This window comes from Anguilla rostrata, chromosome 9 (assembly GCF_018555375.3).
Source record: "Anguilla rostrata isolate EN2019 chromosome 9, ASM1855537v3, whole genome shotgun sequence".
NCBI lineage: Eukaryota > Metazoa > Chordata > Actinopteri > Anguilliformes > Anguillidae > Anguilla > Anguilla rostrata.
Genome location: NC_057941.1, coordinates 45,999,398 through 46,018,648, shown reverse-complemented (window position 1 = coordinate 46,018,648; position 19,251 = coordinate 45,999,398). Strand labels below are relative to the sequence as shown.

Here is a 19,251-nt window from a genome sequence, read left to right as displayed (position 1 = left end):
ATCAGGTAATATGCACACATGCAACCCCTGGAGGCACAAGGGTACTGTACAAGCTGCTTTTGAGTTACTTGAAGTGTATTTTCTTGCTTTAGACCACAACCCCCCTTTAAGAGCCTGTAGCCATTGTAAAGTTGGCAGGCTGACAGGAACTTCTGTTAGTATCTAAAATGTCCTCCATCACACTGAAAACTGGGCCAATCAAAAACATATGCTGATGTTTAAATTATATGAATAAAAAAAACCCAGAAAGTTTACTATACTTTAAATATTCAGAAACTGGGAGGAGCCACAGGCACGTGTCGCAGGGCTGAGTGAGAGCGTTGCCGATTACCCATAAGCCACTGTGTGACCGTGGAAGAGAAAGAGAGTGTGTGCGAGCGTGTGCAGGGCTTCCAACCAAGACGGGAGAAACAGCAGGGTCCAGGCCGGAAAGTGCGCTGTCCACTGTCCCTGCCAACGCACTGTACCGAGTCTGTCCCACGGTTGCGTGTGTGCGTGTGTGCGCGTGTCTCTGATCTGTGCGGACTTGCTCTGATGTGATGCTTAAAAAATGCGTTTGTATTGTCGAAATGCAAACCCAGGATCGTTTGTGGAGCAGAGCGAGCTCGGAGGTAAGGTGACGGCTGACTCACCTGCGTCCTCTCCCGTCTCTGTGTTTGATGTAGACCGGCTCTGCTCCTGGGGACCTCCGCGTCGAGCACAGCCAGTCTCCCATCCTTAAGCACCATGAGATTAGTGTGAGCCACTGACTCCTTCCACTAGCCTCAGTACCCCATCACGAGAAGCGTTAGCTTATCCTCAGCACTACTGTATACCTACCTATGACATACTGGGGAAAAAATTACCATACAATTATACTGCTGTTAATAATTATTATTACTACTGGTAGCTGTTTTATCCCAGTCTGAGTAGATGCAGAGACCCCGTGGTTTTCAAGTCTTATCTTGTCTTATCCACCATTTCCTTGCTTTGAAGTCCAGTCCGGTAGAAGGAGATGAAGAGAACGCCCTGTGATTTGTCATGCTCTTGTGTAATGCTGTGCCAGAACTGAATCATCTCACTGTATCTGTAATCCACCTGGGTTCAATTTGGATAATCACACAGCATTCGGTAGCTTATTCATATCAGTCCATATGTGCCCAGTCATGTGGAGTAAGTAACATATATCATCCTGTGTTATGCTGCTCAGGAAAGTCCCTGTTGTTTTTAGATTTTGTGAGATTACGATCTTCCCCTAAGCCATTATGCTTTTGACTGTAGTCCAGTAGCCGTCTGTAAGGGATGTTTAACTGAGAGTGAACTGGATATGAAGTTGTTTGTTTTGTTCACTGTTCTGTTGGTTGTGTGTACTTGTTTGTTTTGTAGGACTCGAGTCAGATCGGACTTTTGAAGGAGCTTCTGGATCTTCAGAAAGACATGGTGGTTATGCTGCTGTCCCTGCTAGAGGGTAAAAAGCTGTTTGACGACTACAATCGTTTCCACATCCCTCCCTTTTCTCCCTCTTTCAGTCTGTTTCTTATTACACCCTGTCCGTCTTTCATCAGGCAATGTGGTTAATGGCACCATTGCCCGTCAGATGGTCGACATGCTGGTGGAGTCGTCCAGCAATGTGGAGATGATCCTCAAGTTCTTCGACATGTTCCTGAAGCTGAAGGACATCGTGGCCTCGGACGCGTTCCGCGACTACGTGACCGACCCGCGCGGGCTGATCTCCAAGAAGGACTTCCAGAAGGCCATGGACAGCCAGAAGCAGTACTCCCCGTCCGAGATCCAGTTCCTGCTCTCCTGTTCCGAGGCCGACGAGAATGAGATGATCAACTACGAGGAGTTCGCCAACCGCTTCCAGGAGCCGGCCAAGGACATCGGCTTCAACATCGCCGTGCTGCTCACCAACCTGTCGGAGCACGTGCCCCACGACACGCGGCTGCAGAACTTCCTGGAGCAGGCCGAGAGCGTCCTCAACTACTTCCGCCCCTTCCTGGGCCGCATCGAGATCATGGGCGCCAGCAGGAAGATCGAGCGCATCTACTTCGAGATCAGCGCCGTCAACCGGGCCCAGTGGGAGATGCCTCAGGTCAAGGAGTCCAAGCGGCAGTTCATCTTCGACGTGGTCAACGAGGGTGGCGAGTCGGAGAAGATGGAGCTCTTCGTCAACTTCTGCGAGGACACCATCTTCGAGATGAACATCGCCTCGCAGATCTCCGAGCAGGACGGGGAGGAGAAGGAAGAGGAGGACGAGGAGATGGGCGAAGGCGGCGGGGAGGGAGGGGCAGGAGGGGGAGGGGGCGGAGACGAAGACGGCAACGGGGACGAGGACCAGCCCGAGTCTAGCTCCGCCTTCGTGGACTTCCTCAACAGCGCCGTCAACTTCCTGGGCATGTTCACCTTCCGCAATCTCCGCCGCCAGTACCGGCGGGTGCGGAGGATGACCATGAAGGAGATAGTGGTGGGCGTGGCCACCTTCCTGTGGGCCATCCTGATGAGCATCCTGCTCTTCATCTTCAGCGTGTGCAAGGGCATCTTCCTCCTCCTCTGGCAGACCCTGTTCGGCGGCGGCCTGGTGGAGGGCGCCAAGAACATCACCGTGACGGAGATCCTGGCCAGCATGCCCGACCCAACGCAGGACGAGGTGCACGGGGACCTGCCCGGGGAGCCGGGGGGCGGGGAGGAGCAAGAGGTGGGCGGGGCCACGGACATGATGGACACCGGCGGGGGGGAGGAGGAGGAGGAGGACAGCCAGGACAAGGAAGGAGGTCGTGTTACCGGTATCGATGTCCCAGGGGGACTGGGGGACATGGGGGACACCAACCCCGTGGACCCCCCCACCCCAGAGGGCACTCCCTTGGCCAAGAGGAAAGTGGTAAGAGAATTCTAACTCAACATACCTAGGCCTGTGCTCTCATATACTCTCATGTGCACACTCACAGACTCATGTTTAATGGGGTGAACTCTCACCTGTGTGTGTGTCTAAATGCCACACACCTGCGCTGTGGGAGGTTCCGGGCCTTGCACACAGCTGATGTCCTCTGTCTGTCCTTAAATTTGAAGCAGTCTTCAGAGGAGGCTAAACCTGAACCGCCCGCTATAGTGGAACCACCCCCAGAACCAGAAAAGGCTGAGTGAGTATTTCTCTCTCTCTATTTTAGTCTCTCTCTCTCTCTCTCTCGCTTTTAGTCTCTCTCTCTCTCCTTCTCCCACAGTACCATATTCAAAAACAACTATACAAATTAAGACCTACAGGAAAGAAATTAGCGAATATACCCACACACTGTTTCAGTGCTCCTTGTGGTTTATTGACCAATGAACATTTCATCCGACCTAGACTTAAGTAACCCAATTGAGTGTTTATTAATAAATCAATTGGAGTACTGAAACAGGGTGTACTGATATTCTTTCTTATCCACACGCCTTAATTTCTTACCCTGTATCTGTGCATATTACTGGATATGTGTATGTTTGTCCTCCCTTTCAAAGTACAAACAAAGTCCTCCGGGTACTCCAGTTCCTTCCCACAATCCAAAGACATGCATCTCCGTCTCTCTCTCTGTCGTTTTCCTAGCGCTGAAAACGGAGAGAAGGCTGAGAAGGAAAAGGCGGAGGCTCAGGCAGAGGAGAAGGCAGAGGTGCCTCAGAAAGAGAAGAAAGCCAAAGCCAAGAAAGACAAGAAACCGGCCAGGCACGGAGGCTTCGAGCTCTGGAACGAGCTGGACATCCAGAGGAACAAATTCCTGGTGGGGGGAGGAGTAACCTTTTGCATGATAAAAACAACCTTTTTAAATAGCAATCTTCACTAAAGCTTAATTAGGGACAGGGGTTGGTAATAAGCCTTGACTAGAAAACGCAGTGTGCAATACTTGTTTTTAGCCATGTAGCCATGTCTAATTGCATTGTCTCCCATTCCCATGCAGAACTACCTGTCCCGAAACTTCTACAACCTGCGGTTCCTGGCTTTATTCATTGCCTTTGCTCTGAACTTCATCCTACTCTTCTACAAGGTTAGTTTATAGTCGTGGTGTCTCTAATATGTGATCAGAATTATTTTCCTATCAGAACATTCTAATGCTGAGGTAACAACCACTACTGACAATGGAAAGTGGTGGAGTTCTAGAGCCCTGACTTAGAATGTTCAAAGAACATTCCAAAAAAACCTACTCCTCAAACGGTTAATCAAGACTCTATTTCTTTATCATTTCCATGAGTCTCCTTTTCTTTCTTGCTGATCAGATTTTGGCCTTTCAATCCTTCAGGTGTCGGACAGCCCCCCCGGGGAGGAGTTTGAGGGCTCTGGGGGGTTTGAGGGCTCCGGGCTGTTCGGGGACTCTGGAGAAGAGCCGGAAGGTTCTGGGGCAGAAGACGGCGGAGGGAGCGACGATGAGGATGAAGGCCCGGTGTACTACTTCCTGGAGGAGAGCACTGGATACATGCAGCCCACGCTCTCTTTCCTGGCCATCTTGCACACCGTCATCGCCTTCATCTGCATCATTGGCTACAACTGCCTCAAGGTGCGCATTGCTGACACCATCAAACCCAACAACCCGCACTGTGAGTCAGCCCAAATGACTGTAGCTGGAGATGTGAACGTGCCTCCCAAGGCTATCGGCTGCCAGTACACTTCCTGGTCAGCTGACTGCATGGAAAAATGGTGATCCTTCTACCCCTGGAGACATGGGTGACGTGCTGTGTTTTGTTGTCATATTAAAGTTAGCAGCCAATAAACCAAATGGGGTGAGTTAACTCAGGGTTCCCACGTGTCCTGGAAAACCTGGAAAATAATTAGTTTTTGAATGCTGATTTCCAGTCAAGAAAATCGTCAAAATGACCTGGAAAACAATTAGTTGTCTCTGATAATTTTTTTAGTGCAATCTGCAACGTTAAAAGTTGAAAATTTTGCCCCCACCCTGGTCCACGATCACAATCCACCCACCCCAAAACCCCACCCACTAGTTCCCAATCTCAATATATATTACAGGTGTTGGTCACATAAATTGTCCTGGAAATATCCTGGAAAATGTTTTGAATAGAGTGGGAACTCAGTAACTATAATAAGCTGCTTTAATTGATTAATTAACTGTTGATTAACTTGAAAACCTACAATCCTAGTGACACACACGGCAAAAGTGAGTACCTCTGACCTAGAATGTAAAACCAATCCAAAACTACATTTGAAATGTGTGCTCCAAACGCTGAAATATTGGTGTCCTTCAGATTCCCCTGGTCATCTTTAAGAGAGAGAAGGAGCTGGCTCGCAAACTGGAGTTTGACGGTTTATACATCACAGAGCAACCGGAGGACGATGACATCAAGGGCCAGTGGGACAGATTAGTGCTTAATACACCGTAAGTACCTGGCACTGCAAAGACCCTTACATCATCAAACACCCCATAGAAAGGACATGCCAAATCACTATGGAGCCTGGCACTGACACAACCATTACACACAGAGAATACTTTTTACCCACTGAAGGACTCCACTGAATGAAGGTAATTTACTGTCAAATGGTAAATGAGTCCAAATAATATTAAGAGCCTATTTTGAGGAGCGTGCATGGTTTATCATTCATTTTTAAAGGCTTTTATTTCACAAGTGGGTCTTTAGTAGTGGACATCTTGAAGGTGATGACATTGTGATACTTATGACTGTGCAAGAGAAATGCCTGTGTTTTTTTCTCTGAACAACTGTCGTTTCATTCTAGATCTTTCCCAAATAATTACTGGGACAAGTTTGTGAAGAGAAAGGTAAGGAAACTGAATTCTGGGTGTTCTGGTCAGGCTGTTGTGATCATATGGTCTTGCGTTAGATCTGGGTTGGTAGCTGGTGGTCAACGTTATACCATTATATTGTCTTACTTGTGTTAGGCCGTGTAGTTCATCAGCGTGGTGTGCTGTGTTCAGGTGCTGGATAAGTACGGGGATATCTATGGCCGAGAGAGGATAGCGGAGCTGCTGGGGATGGATCTGGCCTCACTGGACGTCAGTCAGCAGCACGAGAAGAAGTCTGAAGGGCCAGATACCTCCATGTTTGCCTGGTACTACAGAAGCACGCACACACACACACACATACACATGTACACGCACACACACACGCACACGTGCATACACTAATGCTTGCATGTATACTATCATGCATAAGTATTTACACATACAAATACTGAAACAAACACTTTTAGAAAGAGCACTCTCTCAACCTGAGGTTGCTGATGTCTATATTTTGAAAGCAGGTGATTTTGTGTTATTTATGAAAGAGTGTTATTTTATTCTGTAAGTGTCAACAAACTTTTTTTTCCTTCCCAGGATCACCGCTGTTGATATCAAGTACCAGATCTGGAAGTTTGGAGTTGTGTTCACAGACAACGTGAGTCAAGAGAGTCCGAACTGTGTGTAACTCTGCATTGTGTTTGTGCTACTGGGTTTTACAGGTGTAAGCGTATTCACTGAGATGCAGCTGTGGATTAGCCGTACTATCCTGTAACCCTTGTTCTTTACAGACGTTCCTCTACCTGGTCTGGTACACGGTCATGTCCTTGCTTGGGCACTACAACAACTTCTTCTTCGCCTGCCACCTGTTGGACATCGCCATGGGCGTCAAGACCCTGCGTACCATCCTGTCCTCCGTCACACACAACGGCAAGCAGGTAGAGCACTACAGCAGACTCATACTGTAGTACACAGCTCAGAAGACCTCATAGTCTCTTAATAATAAGTTCAGTTCTATGTAGTATACTTTATGATCTGATGCTTGATTGACTGAGATATAACTGTTCTGTTTTCAGTCACCCTCTCCCTGTCTAACTAGCTTGCTTTCTCTCCCTCCCCCCCTTCTTCTCTCTCTCCCCCTCCTTACCTCCCTCCCATTCTCTCCTTCCTCCCTCCCTCTCTCTCTCTCTCCCTCTCCCTATGTCTCTCTCTCTTTCAGCTGATGATGACAGTAGGCCTGTTGGCTGTGGTGGTCTACCTCTACACAGTGGTGGCCTTCAACTTCTTCCGCAAGTTCTACAACAAGAGCGAAGATGAGGACGAGCCGGACATGAAGTGCGACGACATGATGACTGTGAGTGAGAGAGAAGCTCCCTTTGAGATGTGCGCGCGCGCCCGCGCGCGTGCGTGCGTGCGTGCGTGCGTGCGTGCGTGTGTGTATCAGCACTAAGTAAATACTAAGAGTATTCAGTACTGGTTTTGTACTTTTTTCTTTCATTTGGTAGTGCTGTTTATGTGCATTGATAATATGTGGCAGTGGTACAATGATGATGTCCACCCCTGCAGATTAGTGGTGGTTGTAGGTAAGTGAATGAATGAATGAATGAATGAATGAATGAGGGAATGAATACTGTGTCAGATCTCTCTCCTTCTTTCACCCTGTCTCTGGACATGCTCTTCATGTGCACATATGATCAAGTGTGTGAGTATATGAGTGTAGCCTGGTCTTCCTGTGAGTGTGTGAGTGTATGGTGTGCTCTCTTTCAGTGCTACCTGTTCCACATGTATGTGGGCGTGCGCGCCGGTGGTGGGATAGGTGATGAGATTGAGGACCCCGCAGGGGACGAGTACGAGCTCTACCGCGTGGTCTTCGACATCACCTTCTTCTTCTTCGTCATCGTCATCCTGCTGGCTATCATCCAGGGTAAAACAGCATAAGCAATCACACACGCGCGCGCACACACACACACACACACACACACACACTCACACACGTGTACGCACACACACATGCACGCATGCAGTAAATGTGGACACACTTCATCGTGTAAACCTTCATTGAATAATTTAAGCATCATGAATTGTGGATTTACTCTTGGCTGGTAAGAATAAAGTCAGTGGGAGTTCACCGCACAAATCAGTGGCAAAATGATGAGTACTGAACAAGGGGTGGAGAAGCCAGCAGAACAGACACTACAAGATCTTATTACTTAGTTACTGTCTTCTTATTGTCCAGCTATGTATGTCAGGGGTCCAGCTTAGGAGCCTTTGTAAGGGCAGAGCAGCAGTGTCATGGCTGGGATTAGATTTCAGTTCTTCAACCGCTCAGTCCCGTCGCTGCCCTGTCATTTTAAAGTCTGTAAAAACGGCTGCTCAGGTCAGCTCTGTGGATAGATTTTGTGACCCTCGGTGCGCTCTTTGTCTGCTAACTCTGCAGGTCTGATCATCGACGCCTTTGGTGAGCTGAGGGACCAGCAGGAGCAGGTGAAGGAGGACATGGAGGTACAGGACTCTTCTCTCTGTCTGTCACTCAGACCACAACACTATAGAGTCATTGGATGTAATAATTATCCAATGCAATGATGGTCATCGCCACCATTCCATGTATTCCTTTTTTACTTTTACTGATGCAGTTGTAAACATACAGACTTTCCATATGAAATGCTTCTGGGTAAAACAACTCCCCACTGTTATCTACAGTATTGGATGTTAAAGCTTCCATGTGATTGACAAAAACACATCACGTGATCACATGGAAACTGTATGACCTTGCTGCTGATTGGCTATCTTGTCAGTTGGTACAATGGGAACATACTGTTTTCCTTCCGTCCTCTTCCTCTGCTTCCTGTTCTAGCCGTGCTCTTGCTGTGATTTACATCCCATTTTAAGTGCAACGGTTCTATTGCATGTTTCTCTGTTGTTTTTTTTCCTACTTGCCTCTGTCGACTGTCTCAGACCAAATGCTTCATCTGCGGGATCGGGAGCGACTATTTTGACACGACTCCACACGGCTTTGAGACGCACACCCTGGAGGAGCACAACCTGGCCAACTACATGTGAGCCACTCGCTTTACGGTTTAACTCACCTTAAATTAGCGATGCATTTGTCACATTGAATGTCACTGCAGCTGTGGGAAGGTTGGTCAGTCCATATCAATTTGTGGCCATTTCAGGTGTCTGCATTCGGCAGTCCACTAATCATGTCTGTGCTGGTTGTTAATTACTCTGACCTCTGACTCTGACTCTGAAAATGGCAGTTTATTCTGTCCTTGCCCTGGCTGTTTATCTGTCCATCAGCATGCAGCAGTACATGGTGCCAAAAGGGAGTGATGATCTAATAATGATCACATGAGCTGCACGTGTCGTGGCCTTCGTGCGCTCACTGCTGTGTGTACCTGTCTGCTTTCCACAGGTTCTTCCTGATGTACCTGATCAACAAAGATGAAACAGAGCATACTGGACAGGTCTGTCTGCCTCTCTGTCTGTCTGTCTCGCTCTTCATCTGCCTCTCTGTCTTTCTCTCTCTCTCTCTGTCTGTCTGTTCTGTCTGTCATGCTCTGTTTGTCTGTCTGTCTCTCTGACTGTCCGTTTGTCTTGCACTCTGTCTCTATCAGTCTGTCTTTCTCTCTGACTGTCTGTCTGTCTGTCTTGCTCTCTTGGCCATCTGTCTGTCTCTCTGTCTGTCTGCTGGCTCTCATTTTCTTTGTCTGCCTGTTTTGCTCTCTGTTTCTCTGTCTGCCCTCTGCATGACCCCCTGTCTGACCTCTGTCTCCTGTCTCGTTTGTGTTTCGTTCTGTCAGCACCAGGTGTAATGTTTCCTCCTACACGTTTGAGTAAATAAACACGCAGGCGGCCATGCCGGATATGTGATATTCTCTGGTGTATGTGTTTTATACGCGCACACGCTACACGAGTAACCCGGGAGACTGGCGGCTTGCTTCGCCTCACCGTTCAGAATCAACACAGGGGCCTCCGCACACCGTCACACATGGATGGGAGGGAGTTTTGGCTCGTGCCCAGAATGCTCTGTGTTCTCCCGCTTCACTTCTCTCTTCTCCTTCCCTCGTTTCCTGTTCTCCCTCCCCCACCCCTCCCCTCTTCCTCCCTCCCTCCCTCCTCCCCTCTCTCCCAGGAGTCGTACGTCTGGAAGATGTACCAGGAGCGCTGCTGGGATTTCTTCCCCGCTGGAGACTGTTTCCGGAAGCAATATGAGGATCAGCTGGCATAAGCCTGTGTGCCATAAAGCCTGTGTGTGTGTGTGTGTGTGTGTGCACGTGTCTGCGTGTGTCTTTGAGAAGGCGAATGAGACTACGGGGTAATGAGAAGTCGCAGTTTTTTTTTTATTTTAACATTGGAGCTCTTGTCTGTGTGCTTTTTTTTCTTCTCTGAACGTGATTCCACCTATGGAAGCGCACACATGCAGCACACAGCTATCGTGCCAACGTTTGTCTGTGGGGGAATAGAACGACTGTGCAAGAGAAAGAGAGATTCTGTAAATACACTCCATGGCCTTCCTTTGTGTGTGTGGATTTTGAGGAATCGGGACGCAAAGCACTTGCGAGACAGCTCAAGTTCAAATAGTTACCTGTATATGTGCGTATGCACTAATGTGTATGCATACACACCTGCACACACCTGTACGGGGTGCTGTACCTCTGTGTGTGTAGTGAAGGACTGCAGTTGACAGAATGAGTGAGAATCCAAACAAATCACAGTGCCTAAAACTGTCTCCATGACTACCACAATAATATGGGGGAGCGCTTCATCATCATCATCATTATTATTATTATTCATATTAAAATTATCATTGCTGTTACTATTATCAGTAAAAAATAGTGTAAGTATTAGTGATGACACTGAAGTTGACAGTGACTTTATGATTTGTGTATTTATTTATTTATCTATTTTTGTTTATCTGATCGCTGAAGACTGTAAACATCAATATGCTGAAGACGTTTTACGACCTTGAGATTACGCATTTAATCTTTCAAATTATTTTGTATGGTAATGTATTACCACTCCCATACTCTAGAGGGCACGTGCCTGGTTTAGCTGTGTTTTGTTACACCTATATGGTCTGCCCTTGGTTTATATTCTCACTTTTCAAAGCATTTACTTTTCTGTCCATAAGTGGAGGTCTAGACTGATTGGGGAAACTCAGCTCATCAAACTTCTTGTAACACACATTCTGTCTGTTACATTCTGTGCGTCACTGTTGAGTTATTTATCTTGAGATGCATACACCATTTCCAAGGAACAATGTCATACAGTAGTATGTGGCGGGTTTCTGAGCATCGCCTTTTTACAGCGCCCCCTCACTGTTAATAACTGCCTACTCCACTACCCATAATTCCTGTGGTAAAGTCAGTCCTTTCATTACCATGTGCACTTTAGCCTTTTGCGGTACATTCTGTACGTTGTTCTGTGCAAACAGGATTCAGGCTCAGCAGCAGCTTTTGAAAATAAATGTATTCATTTTCCCCCCTTAGGCCTTTGCAATGATCAGATGCTGCAAGCTGTTTGTTTCTCATGTCAACCTTTTATTGAAAAGATTAAGGGAAAATAATAACTAAAATGTTGGGGTTGCAACCATAGATTTTTTTTATTGTCGATTCTGTAGTTTAGATTTTTTTCCATTTATTTTTATGGAACCTGTTGATCTGTTTTTCTCGATCCAGCGCATGGTGACCTGTAGATCACAGATAGGCCTCACCGTGACAAATGTGCCAATGCAGTCACAGACACTCCCCCATTTTGTGTTTGGTAATATCTGTGTTACCTGAACATGCAGGAATGTGATTGGTTGCAGTGCATCAGTGTGTGCGTGCCAGTGACCAGTGGGCAACAGGCATGCCTAGCAATAGGGAGCGAGAGAAACTAATCATTATTTCTAAAGACCTGACTGTGTGTCTTTTGACTGACGCCTGTTTCGATGCAGATTAAACTGATTTCGATATTTTAAAGTCTCTGTATTGGCTTTTAGTGTATGTGTGTGTATGTGTGTGTGTCTGTTGTGTGTGTGTGTGTGTGTTTGTTAGGGGTCCAGGCGCCACAGTTAAAATATCCTGTTGATACAGCATGCCCCATCTCGCCATTCCTCTCCACACTTCTGTTTTTCCCCACATTGTTCCTGCACTTGAGCCGTCTGTCTTTTTTTCCTTCAGTGTAACCCCATAAAACCTTAGAATAACAGATGGGAGAGAGGTGAGAGGAATTCTGGGAAGGATGGTGGTGCTGCAGGCCTTCTGAGCCAACAGTGTAGCACATTATTATAAGTCTTGCTGATAGAATGTTAGTATAGAATTAATAATGCATTTAATCAACTGATTACAAACAGTAGGCAGCTTTGAATTATGGGTCACGTAGTAGTTTTTATGACTTCCCATGGGCTGTAGTTCTTGATCCAGATCAACATGCTGGAGATGAGTGGAGACATGCAGCTCTTACATCTACTTCTCAACCCCCCCCCCCCATTCGGCAGACCAGGGTTAGACAGATAGCAGAAATACTTCAGCTTTTTGGAGAGCAGATTCCTCAGAAAAATGTGAATAGTTAAGTGTTGAATCATAGGAAAGAACGTCTCTTATAAATATTAGTGAAAATGTCTCTTAAAATTGCTCGTAATCAGGGGTGTATACATCACGCTCTCACTCCCCCTTACCTCCTTCATGAAACCCTGGGAAAGGCTGAAAAATCCAGCCACATTCTTCTTCCCTCTTATCATCAAACTACCGTCACATTAAAGCTTAGGCACTCATTCATCAACCAAGTAAATATACTTGCTCTCGAGTTTCTTGGCCTCGTCCACTAATGGCTTATTTTAACACACGTCCACACACAACTCCTGAACCACATCACGCATGGATACGTCTGTACATGGATTTATTCAATGAAAAGAATACAAAACTTTACAAAAAAAAATAAAATAAAAATTAGCACAAACAAATTAGTCACCATTACTGTACATTATCACTCTCCAAATCATTGAGCACAGTACCCAATACTGTTTAACAGAATGCAATTTCTCCTGCTGACCAGATTGGCATCACAATTAAATTACATAATATTTCATCATTCAATTACAATATTGTCATGATTCATGTTAGCTTACTGTGCTTGATTTCATGGCAGAATCTGCACATATGTGTGCTTCCACTACAGCTGTAGTTTCCCTGCCAAATTAAGTATCAAACATGAGTTTTTCCAGACATTAAGTAACACACCACGTTGCTCTGAACTGTAAATCTCCGTAGGCAAATGTAAAACGCTGAAAGGTCGAGTGTGCGATCATTAAGGGGGCCACGGCTTAAGGGCGGAGTGAAGAAAGTCGGAGAAAGGAATGCCGCAGACCAGGAAATGGCGGCTGAACGAGCAGACGCACGCGAGCTGGAGAGAGCGGTTCTTGCGCCGCAGTCGGTCACGCGTGATTTAAGCTCGGCCGCGGCGTTGCTCGCCGTGGCCCTCGGGACGGGCGCTGGGTAGCGCCTTTCTGTTTCTTAAACCTTAAAGCCGACCGTCGGCTCGGAAATGAGATACCGACGTGAGGCCAGCTAACTGTGTAATGAATCCTTTAAGAGCTGAGAAACCGCTAAAACCTGGAGCATACGAAGCGGCCTTACACTGGTTTAATGCAGTGCAGGCTTTGCAGTCGACTGTAAGTAAACCAGCTCCTTTACAGAGGAACAGATGGAGTGACTGAACGGAGCCCTTTCTCCCACAGTAAAGCCAGCACGCCCCTGATTGCCTGAGGGAGGGGAAGAGGGGCGCTCGGTTCTCTCGCTCGTAAACGTGGCGTTAAGCCTGTGGTGGGGGGGTGGGGGGCGCCCTACGACATGACCCCCCGGGGTGCTGTGTGTTCGAAATTTGTGGCCCCTTTGGGCCCCCTTTTCACTAATTACGCCACACCGCTCGGCGCTAACCTCCCCTTTCGCACCCGAGGCCCCAGCGTTTGTCTGGAAAAGCGTGCGTCTGGAAAAGCACTCTGTACCCGTTGTGGAATGTACACATTCTGTCTCTGAGATAAGAAGACGAAAGAAATAAACATGGCGACAATACATAGATAGACGTATATGCCTTTGATCATATGGCTGTTCACTCTCATTCATATAGGGGAAAAATTACTAATGAATTAGTGCAAAAATACAATTTCAGGATTATACAAAAAAAAAATACAAACAACAACAAACAATAATACTGTGCTTCGGTCACTGTTTCATTGTGCTGCCGACAGTGTCCGTGGAAAACATGGCTTTTGCACGCTACTGCATTTGGTGTGCATGTCTAGGTCTGTACGCAGAGGGGTCAATGGTAGAAGCCATCTTGCTCCTGTCTCTGCAGAAACCAGCCGCCCTCTTGAACTCTGAGCTACAACAGAATCCTTACTGTACCACAGAGCCTGGATTTTCTCTGCTCTCCCTGGCTCAGCTAAGTACTCTGTAAAATGTCCACAGTTACTTCAACTCTAAGAGAATACACATGAGTCCAGTAAGGGACCATATGTACTCTGAGCTGATTTAAAACTGAACATTTTATTGTGTAGTTAGTCATTTTCTGAAATTGTTCAAGAGTTCAGGAAATGAAATGCTCAGGGTAGTATTAATGCAACTTTCAATACAGACCTCAACATTTTGATATGACAGACAATCTTTGGTTTATATGACCTCTGACCCCCAAGCTGGAAGAGTACCATCACAAGGCCACTCTGCCCAAACCATGAGCTCCGTATTAGTTATAAACTTCAAAAAACATTTCCATTCCTTTTGTCCCTTTTCCCATTTTTTTCCTTATTTTTTCCCTTATTTTTCCTTCTTACAGCCCAGTTCTTTTTCCACCCATTCTTCCCATTGTTCCTCTCGTTCCTCGCAACGTTACACGTTTGTTCTTTTGCCCTTCAGAGTCTGTGGCAGTGATTTCATGTGTCAGGGCAATGCTTGACTCCAGGACCCGATGACTGAATTCCAGCCCTAGTCCACCGCTATGATTATGAAACTTGTGAGTGAGAAATAATGTGCTCACTGTCTTTTAGGACGCCAAAACAATGATGGCTGAAAGAATGAACAAACACCGAAACTGGGACTGGGACCTCTGGGTAGGCAGCATAGTCAGTCAGACTCTGACTGTCTTCTTTTGTAACGTCTATTTCTTGATCCTCTCTTTTGTATTCCGACCCGTTGTTGCCAGATTGGGCGGATTCCCACCCGACTGGGCTACTTTTGAAATGTAATTGTGCTAGGAAAAATGGCTTTGGGCGGGTTCACCGTTTTCAAATCTGGCAACACTGAGTCGGAATGTTGATCTTTAAGCAGTGACACAAAGGCTCCGCACACTCAGACCGTGCATTCGATGCTTGCACTCATCTCATCGCGTGCTCCTTTGAATCAGGTCTAACACTGTTTCGGTATCGATTCGCACTGATTTAGATTGCGCAGGTTTCCAGCACATCGCCCCCTACTGGTAGGACTGCGCGTGCTGGTTCTGAAGTGCTCGTGCTTTAGGATGTGTCCTTGCTCTCGGGTCCGTTTAGGTTCTGAAACCTGAATGTTCTGGTACGGCTGTGCTCACACTGTTCCCCTATAGGCCTAACTAGGAGCCATAGCAATTCGGTCAGGATACACTGTCCGTCATCACAGATTTTCCCTTGAATAGAATATAATGGAATGTCAAGTATGGAAAACATTTTTAAAAAGTCATTAAAAGTAGAAGTAAATATGTTTTGGTCACGTGGTCTCTGAAAAATACCCACATTCTCCTGATACACAAAGTGGGACTGAGTACAATTGTAAAGAGACTAGGGGTAGCTGATGTGAACAGCCGGCGTTTGCCTTCAGGATTTTGGTATCGTGCCGGTGCGGCGGTGAGTACCGCGTCGTGTCTGTCTTCCCTGGCATTGCGTCGGGATAATGCCTGTGGGCGAGTCAGTCTGCGTAGAAGAACTCCAGTCCAGACTGTCTCTCTAGTTCTTCATCTTGAAACAACGCGCTCACTCGAAGACCGATGCATCGACCACCTGACCCCGCCCTCACACCTGCACTGTAACCGTCGCTAAGGAGTGTCAGAGAGCCTCTGTGGGGGTGGGGGGAGGGGAGGGGGGTCAATGCCAGGGGACCTTCTTAGCACCCCCCTCCTGGTCCTCCCGGGCATCCGAGGGGCCGGGGGTGGAGCAGGGGGAGGGCTCCAGGAGCAGGGTGGGGGTGGAGGAGGAGCCCAGGAGGTTGAGGCTCTCGGTGGAGTCGGAGAACAGCCGCTGGGCCTCGTGCTGGGGGCAGAGGACGTAGCGGCCCGGGTGGTGCACCTCCGCCGTGGCCACCGAGTCGAAGGCCTTGAGGGAGAAGGGCGGGGGGGCGTGCTCCCAGCCCCCCGCCGCGCCCCGCTCGGACCCGGGCTCCTCCATGTTCACGTAGAGGATCTCGTCCGCCTCCAGCAGGTCGGGCAGCTCCTCCAGGGCCTTCTCCAGCTCGCAGCGCAGCGACTCGAACCCGGGCCGGTCTTTGGGACTCAGGAACCAGCAGGAGAACATGAGGGAGTAGCTTTGAGAGAGAAAGAGAGAGAGAGAAGCACAATTCAGACATTCACATTTGAAAATTACACTCTTTGTGTGTTTCAAGTACTTATAAAGACTGGGTCAAAAACTTTATTTGAAATAATTCAACCATCGAGCTGAGGTTGAAAATCTTCCCCAAAATGTTGTTTTAGTCGCCTGGTTTTCTTTATTAGCAAATTCTTCAGCCAGGAGGTAGAACTAGTTAGTGAAATCAGCTGACTGAGTTCATCGGTGGAAGAAACACAAGGCAGGACTTTTACTTTCTGACCTTTGGATTTCCACATCTGCTGTTGAGGCACCTATAACATTTCCTGAAAATTACTGACAATATCAGTAAAACATGTTTTCACTAGTATGGTTGTAGTGATTATTGGTATGAACACACTGTATCTGAGTGGCCTGTATCATGACTGATAGACACTCACATGCTATCCAGGCAGTCAGGGGGCTGTTTGAGTCGGTTGCCCTGTCTCAGGTAGTCGTAGATCTCACTGTTCTCCACGCCAGGGTAGGGTGTCTGCCCCCTAGTGGCGATCTCCCACATCGTCACTCCAAAGGACCACTGAGGAGAGAGGAGAGATTCACATTTATATTTGTCTGTCCCGCACATCCAAGACCAACAAACCTGCCTATAAGTAGTTTTTATGGGACTGAGATTGATTTGGCTTATTTTCGACTTAAACTTAAAAATGCGATATTTTATTCAGGTGGTCACACACAAACACACACACACAGCGGCTCACCACGTCGCTCTTGGTGGTATAGACCCGGTCTGCCAGGCTCTCGATGGCGATCCACTTGACGGGCATCTTGGAGATGCGGCCCTGCCTGTAGTAGTCTCCGTTGTAGATCTTCTTGGACAGGCCGAAGTCGGCCACGCACACCGTCATGTTCTCGTTCAGCCTTGGAGAGTGGAGATTGTAACTGTAACATTAGTGGCTTTGACATTCACTCCCAGTTTCCAGGAAGAAAAAGGGGTCGGTCTAAGATTTGATCATGGAAAGAGAACAGAGAGCATTGTGGGAGGTGTAGTTTGTTTTTTTTGTTTGTTTTTTTTACACTGGCCTACGTGCAGTGGTGGAGACTCACATGCAGTTTCGAGCAGCCAGGTCCCTGTGGATGAAGTTCTTGTTGCTCAAATACTCCATGCCCCGCGCGATGTCCGTCATGAACTTGACCAGCATCTGAGATGGCAGGAACTGCCGGTTGGTGAGAGAGAGAGAGAGAGAGAGAGAGAGAGGAGGGTAAGGTTAGACTGCACACAGTGAGCCGAACTAAGCATCTTCCTCCATCAGAGGGCGCTGTGGCCCCACATATCTGAGTAAAGGCGACAGAAGACACAGGTTCGTGAATTATGACATAAATAGTTACTTTGTGTAGCGAGAGGCCAGTACAGCATGTTCCAGGGATGTTGAGTAGTGCTCTGTACGTGCATTGGGGGGGAAGGGAGGGGTACAGCAGACTATGTACAACAACGGCCTACAGTATTCCTCTTTCAGAGCAGTTTTTTTTTAACCTATCGTTTCCCCCCAGTGAGCCAATGACTTTCTTCATTTTCACTCCTAACCCTAACCCTAACCCTCAACCAGAACGGCACCTATGTGTGAAATGTATACATCTAGCTTTTCTCAAAATGGTTTCCCAGACGTGGAACAGTGACATCAGGCATCCACCGCCGTGAGAACAGCGGCAGGGTAGCAGACCTTTGCTGTAAATACTTCTACATGGGGAGGTAGCGTTAGTCAGCCAGATGACTGTTCTGTTCAGCGCTGGCGTTTAGAAGGACGTGACCAAGTGTTACCCCCTCTTCCAGGCACAAGCGAAAGTGCACCGCCTGACCAAATCTTTCTGCCACATAATGATGACTTGTGTGAAATCCATCACAGTAAGCGCAGCAAGCGTTCGTTTGAGGACACGCTCTCGTTTTCGCGGACCGCGCGAACGGCGTACTCACCACGGGGGAGTCGCCCAGCCGAGAGTAGAGCAGGTAACTGTGCAGGTCGCCGTGCTTCATGAAGGGCAGGATGACCACGGGGGACGGGTAGCCCTCGCTCTCCACCGTCTGCAGGCACACACCTTTTCACAGGTACAGGTGAACAGGACAGGCGTTTAGACAGGGCTAGGAGTCACTGACGTGACATCTGATTGGCTTACGGCTCGTTGTGGCCTCTCTCTCACGCTCTCTCTCTCTGCTCTCCCTCTCTCTCTTTCTCTCTCTCTCTCTCTCACCTATGAGCCTCATGACGTTGGGGTGGTCGAACTCCTTCATGCAGGCAGCCTCTCGAAGGAAGTCCTCCATCTCGCTGCGAGTGCAGATGGCAACTGGTGTGGGGAAAGGGTGAGAGGGACAGAGAGAGAGAGAGAGAGGAGAGCTAAATATGCACCTGCATACATTTACAAAATGTGACAAATAATATAGCAAATATAATGTTAATATTATAAACTAAATATGCCACAATTTATTTCTGTTCAAATATGTAATGTGGTCATATGCATGTGTAATTATATGCAGGTGGCTTGTAAAATCACAATAATAAGGCATAATTTGTCACAAGAACATATGTCTTTTTTTTTCATATCTTAACGTAGCCCAGTTTTGTGTGAGGACCTATTGCTTGAGCTCTAACGCTCAGCACAAGAGTTCCCGTTTCAATGAGAACCTTTTTGCTGTTTTGCGACAGGACGCACAAGCACTCACTCTTCATGGTTTTGACGGCCACTTTGAGCACAAACTGCTCCTGGGTCAGCAGCCCCTCCATCACAGACCCGAACTCGCCTGGGGAGGAACCAACACGCCGTGAGAAGGAGGACTGGCGGGCACAAGGGTGCGGGTAGGGATCCGAAATACTTTAACTCATTATCTGCCGGGGAAACCTGAAAACACTACTGCAGACGCCTGATCGTTTCTAACAAAACATTTGTTACTTGACCATTTGTTCATATGAAAAATAATGTTTGTTCTGAATATTGATGAAAATAGATGCTTCTTTTAAAAATAATCAGTAGGAATTCTCCTGG

General features: G+C 47.5%; 2 protein-coding genes across 14 annotated transcripts in view; one reads left to right on the top strand and one right to left on the bottom strand.

Annotated features, from left to right (window-relative positions):
* LOC135263955 (ryanodine receptor 1-like) overlaps window positions 1-11,656 on the top strand; it is an 88,050-nt gene extending 76,394 nt beyond the window's left edge. For 6 of the 12 annotated variants that reach the window (XM_064352477.1, XM_064352478.1, XM_064352475.1 and 3 more), the window contains 18 exons: window positions 666-737; window positions 1,366-1,447; window positions 1,545-2,860; window positions 3,049-3,119; window positions 3,560-3,731; window positions 3,909-3,995; window positions 4,248-4,502; window positions 5,206-5,336; window positions 5,693-5,735; window positions 5,892-6,025; window positions 6,291-6,351; window positions 6,485-6,631; window positions 6,913-7,047; window positions 7,461-7,617; window positions 8,131-8,195; window positions 8,649-8,749; window positions 9,106-9,157; window positions 9,826-11,656. In XM_064352477.1, the coding sequence (XP_064208547.1) occupies window positions 666-737; window positions 1,366-1,447; window positions 1,545-2,860; window positions 3,049-3,119; window positions 3,560-3,731; window positions 3,909-3,995; window positions 4,248-4,502; window positions 5,206-5,336; window positions 5,693-5,735; window positions 5,892-6,025; window positions 6,291-6,351; window positions 6,485-6,631; window positions 6,913-7,047; window positions 7,461-7,617; window positions 8,131-8,195; window positions 8,649-8,749; window positions 9,106-9,157; window positions 9,826-9,921 (3,177 nt within the window). In that variant the 3' untranslated portion in view covers window positions 9,922-11,656. Of the gene's footprint in view, window positions 1-581; window positions 612-665; window positions 738-1,365; window positions 1,448-1,544; window positions 2,861-3,048; window positions 3,120-3,559; window positions 3,732-3,908; window positions 3,996-4,247; window positions 4,503-5,205; window positions 5,337-5,692; window positions 5,736-5,891; window positions 6,026-6,290; window positions 6,352-6,484; window positions 6,632-6,912; window positions 7,048-7,460; window positions 7,618-8,130; window positions 8,196-8,648; window positions 8,750-9,105; window positions 9,158-9,825 lie in introns of all 12 variants that reach the window. The other 6 variants (XM_064352484.1, XM_064352483.1, XM_064352481.1 and 3 more) reach the window with 4 other exon arrangements.
* A 902-nt stretch (window positions 11,657-12,558) lies between these two features.
* Window positions 12,559-19,251, bottom strand: part of LOC135263956 (tyrosine-protein kinase receptor UFO) — a 39,151-nt gene continuing 32,458 nt past the window's right edge. For both annotated transcript variants that reach the window (XM_064352487.1, XM_064352488.1), the window contains exons 14-20: window positions 18,932-19,009; window positions 18,463-18,555; window positions 18,188-18,309; window positions 17,323-17,432; window positions 16,977-17,136; window positions 16,659-16,795; window positions 12,559-16,219 (exon numbers count right to left, since the gene is read on the bottom strand). In XM_064352487.1, the coding sequence (XP_064208557.1) occupies window positions 15,784-16,219; window positions 16,659-16,795; window positions 16,977-17,136; window positions 17,323-17,432; window positions 18,188-18,309; window positions 18,463-18,555; window positions 18,932-19,009 (1,136 nt within the window). In that variant the 3' untranslated portion in view covers window positions 12,559-15,783. The remainder of the gene's footprint in view (window positions 16,220-16,658; window positions 16,796-16,976; window positions 17,137-17,322; window positions 17,433-18,187; window positions 18,310-18,462; window positions 18,556-18,931; window positions 19,010-19,251) is intronic.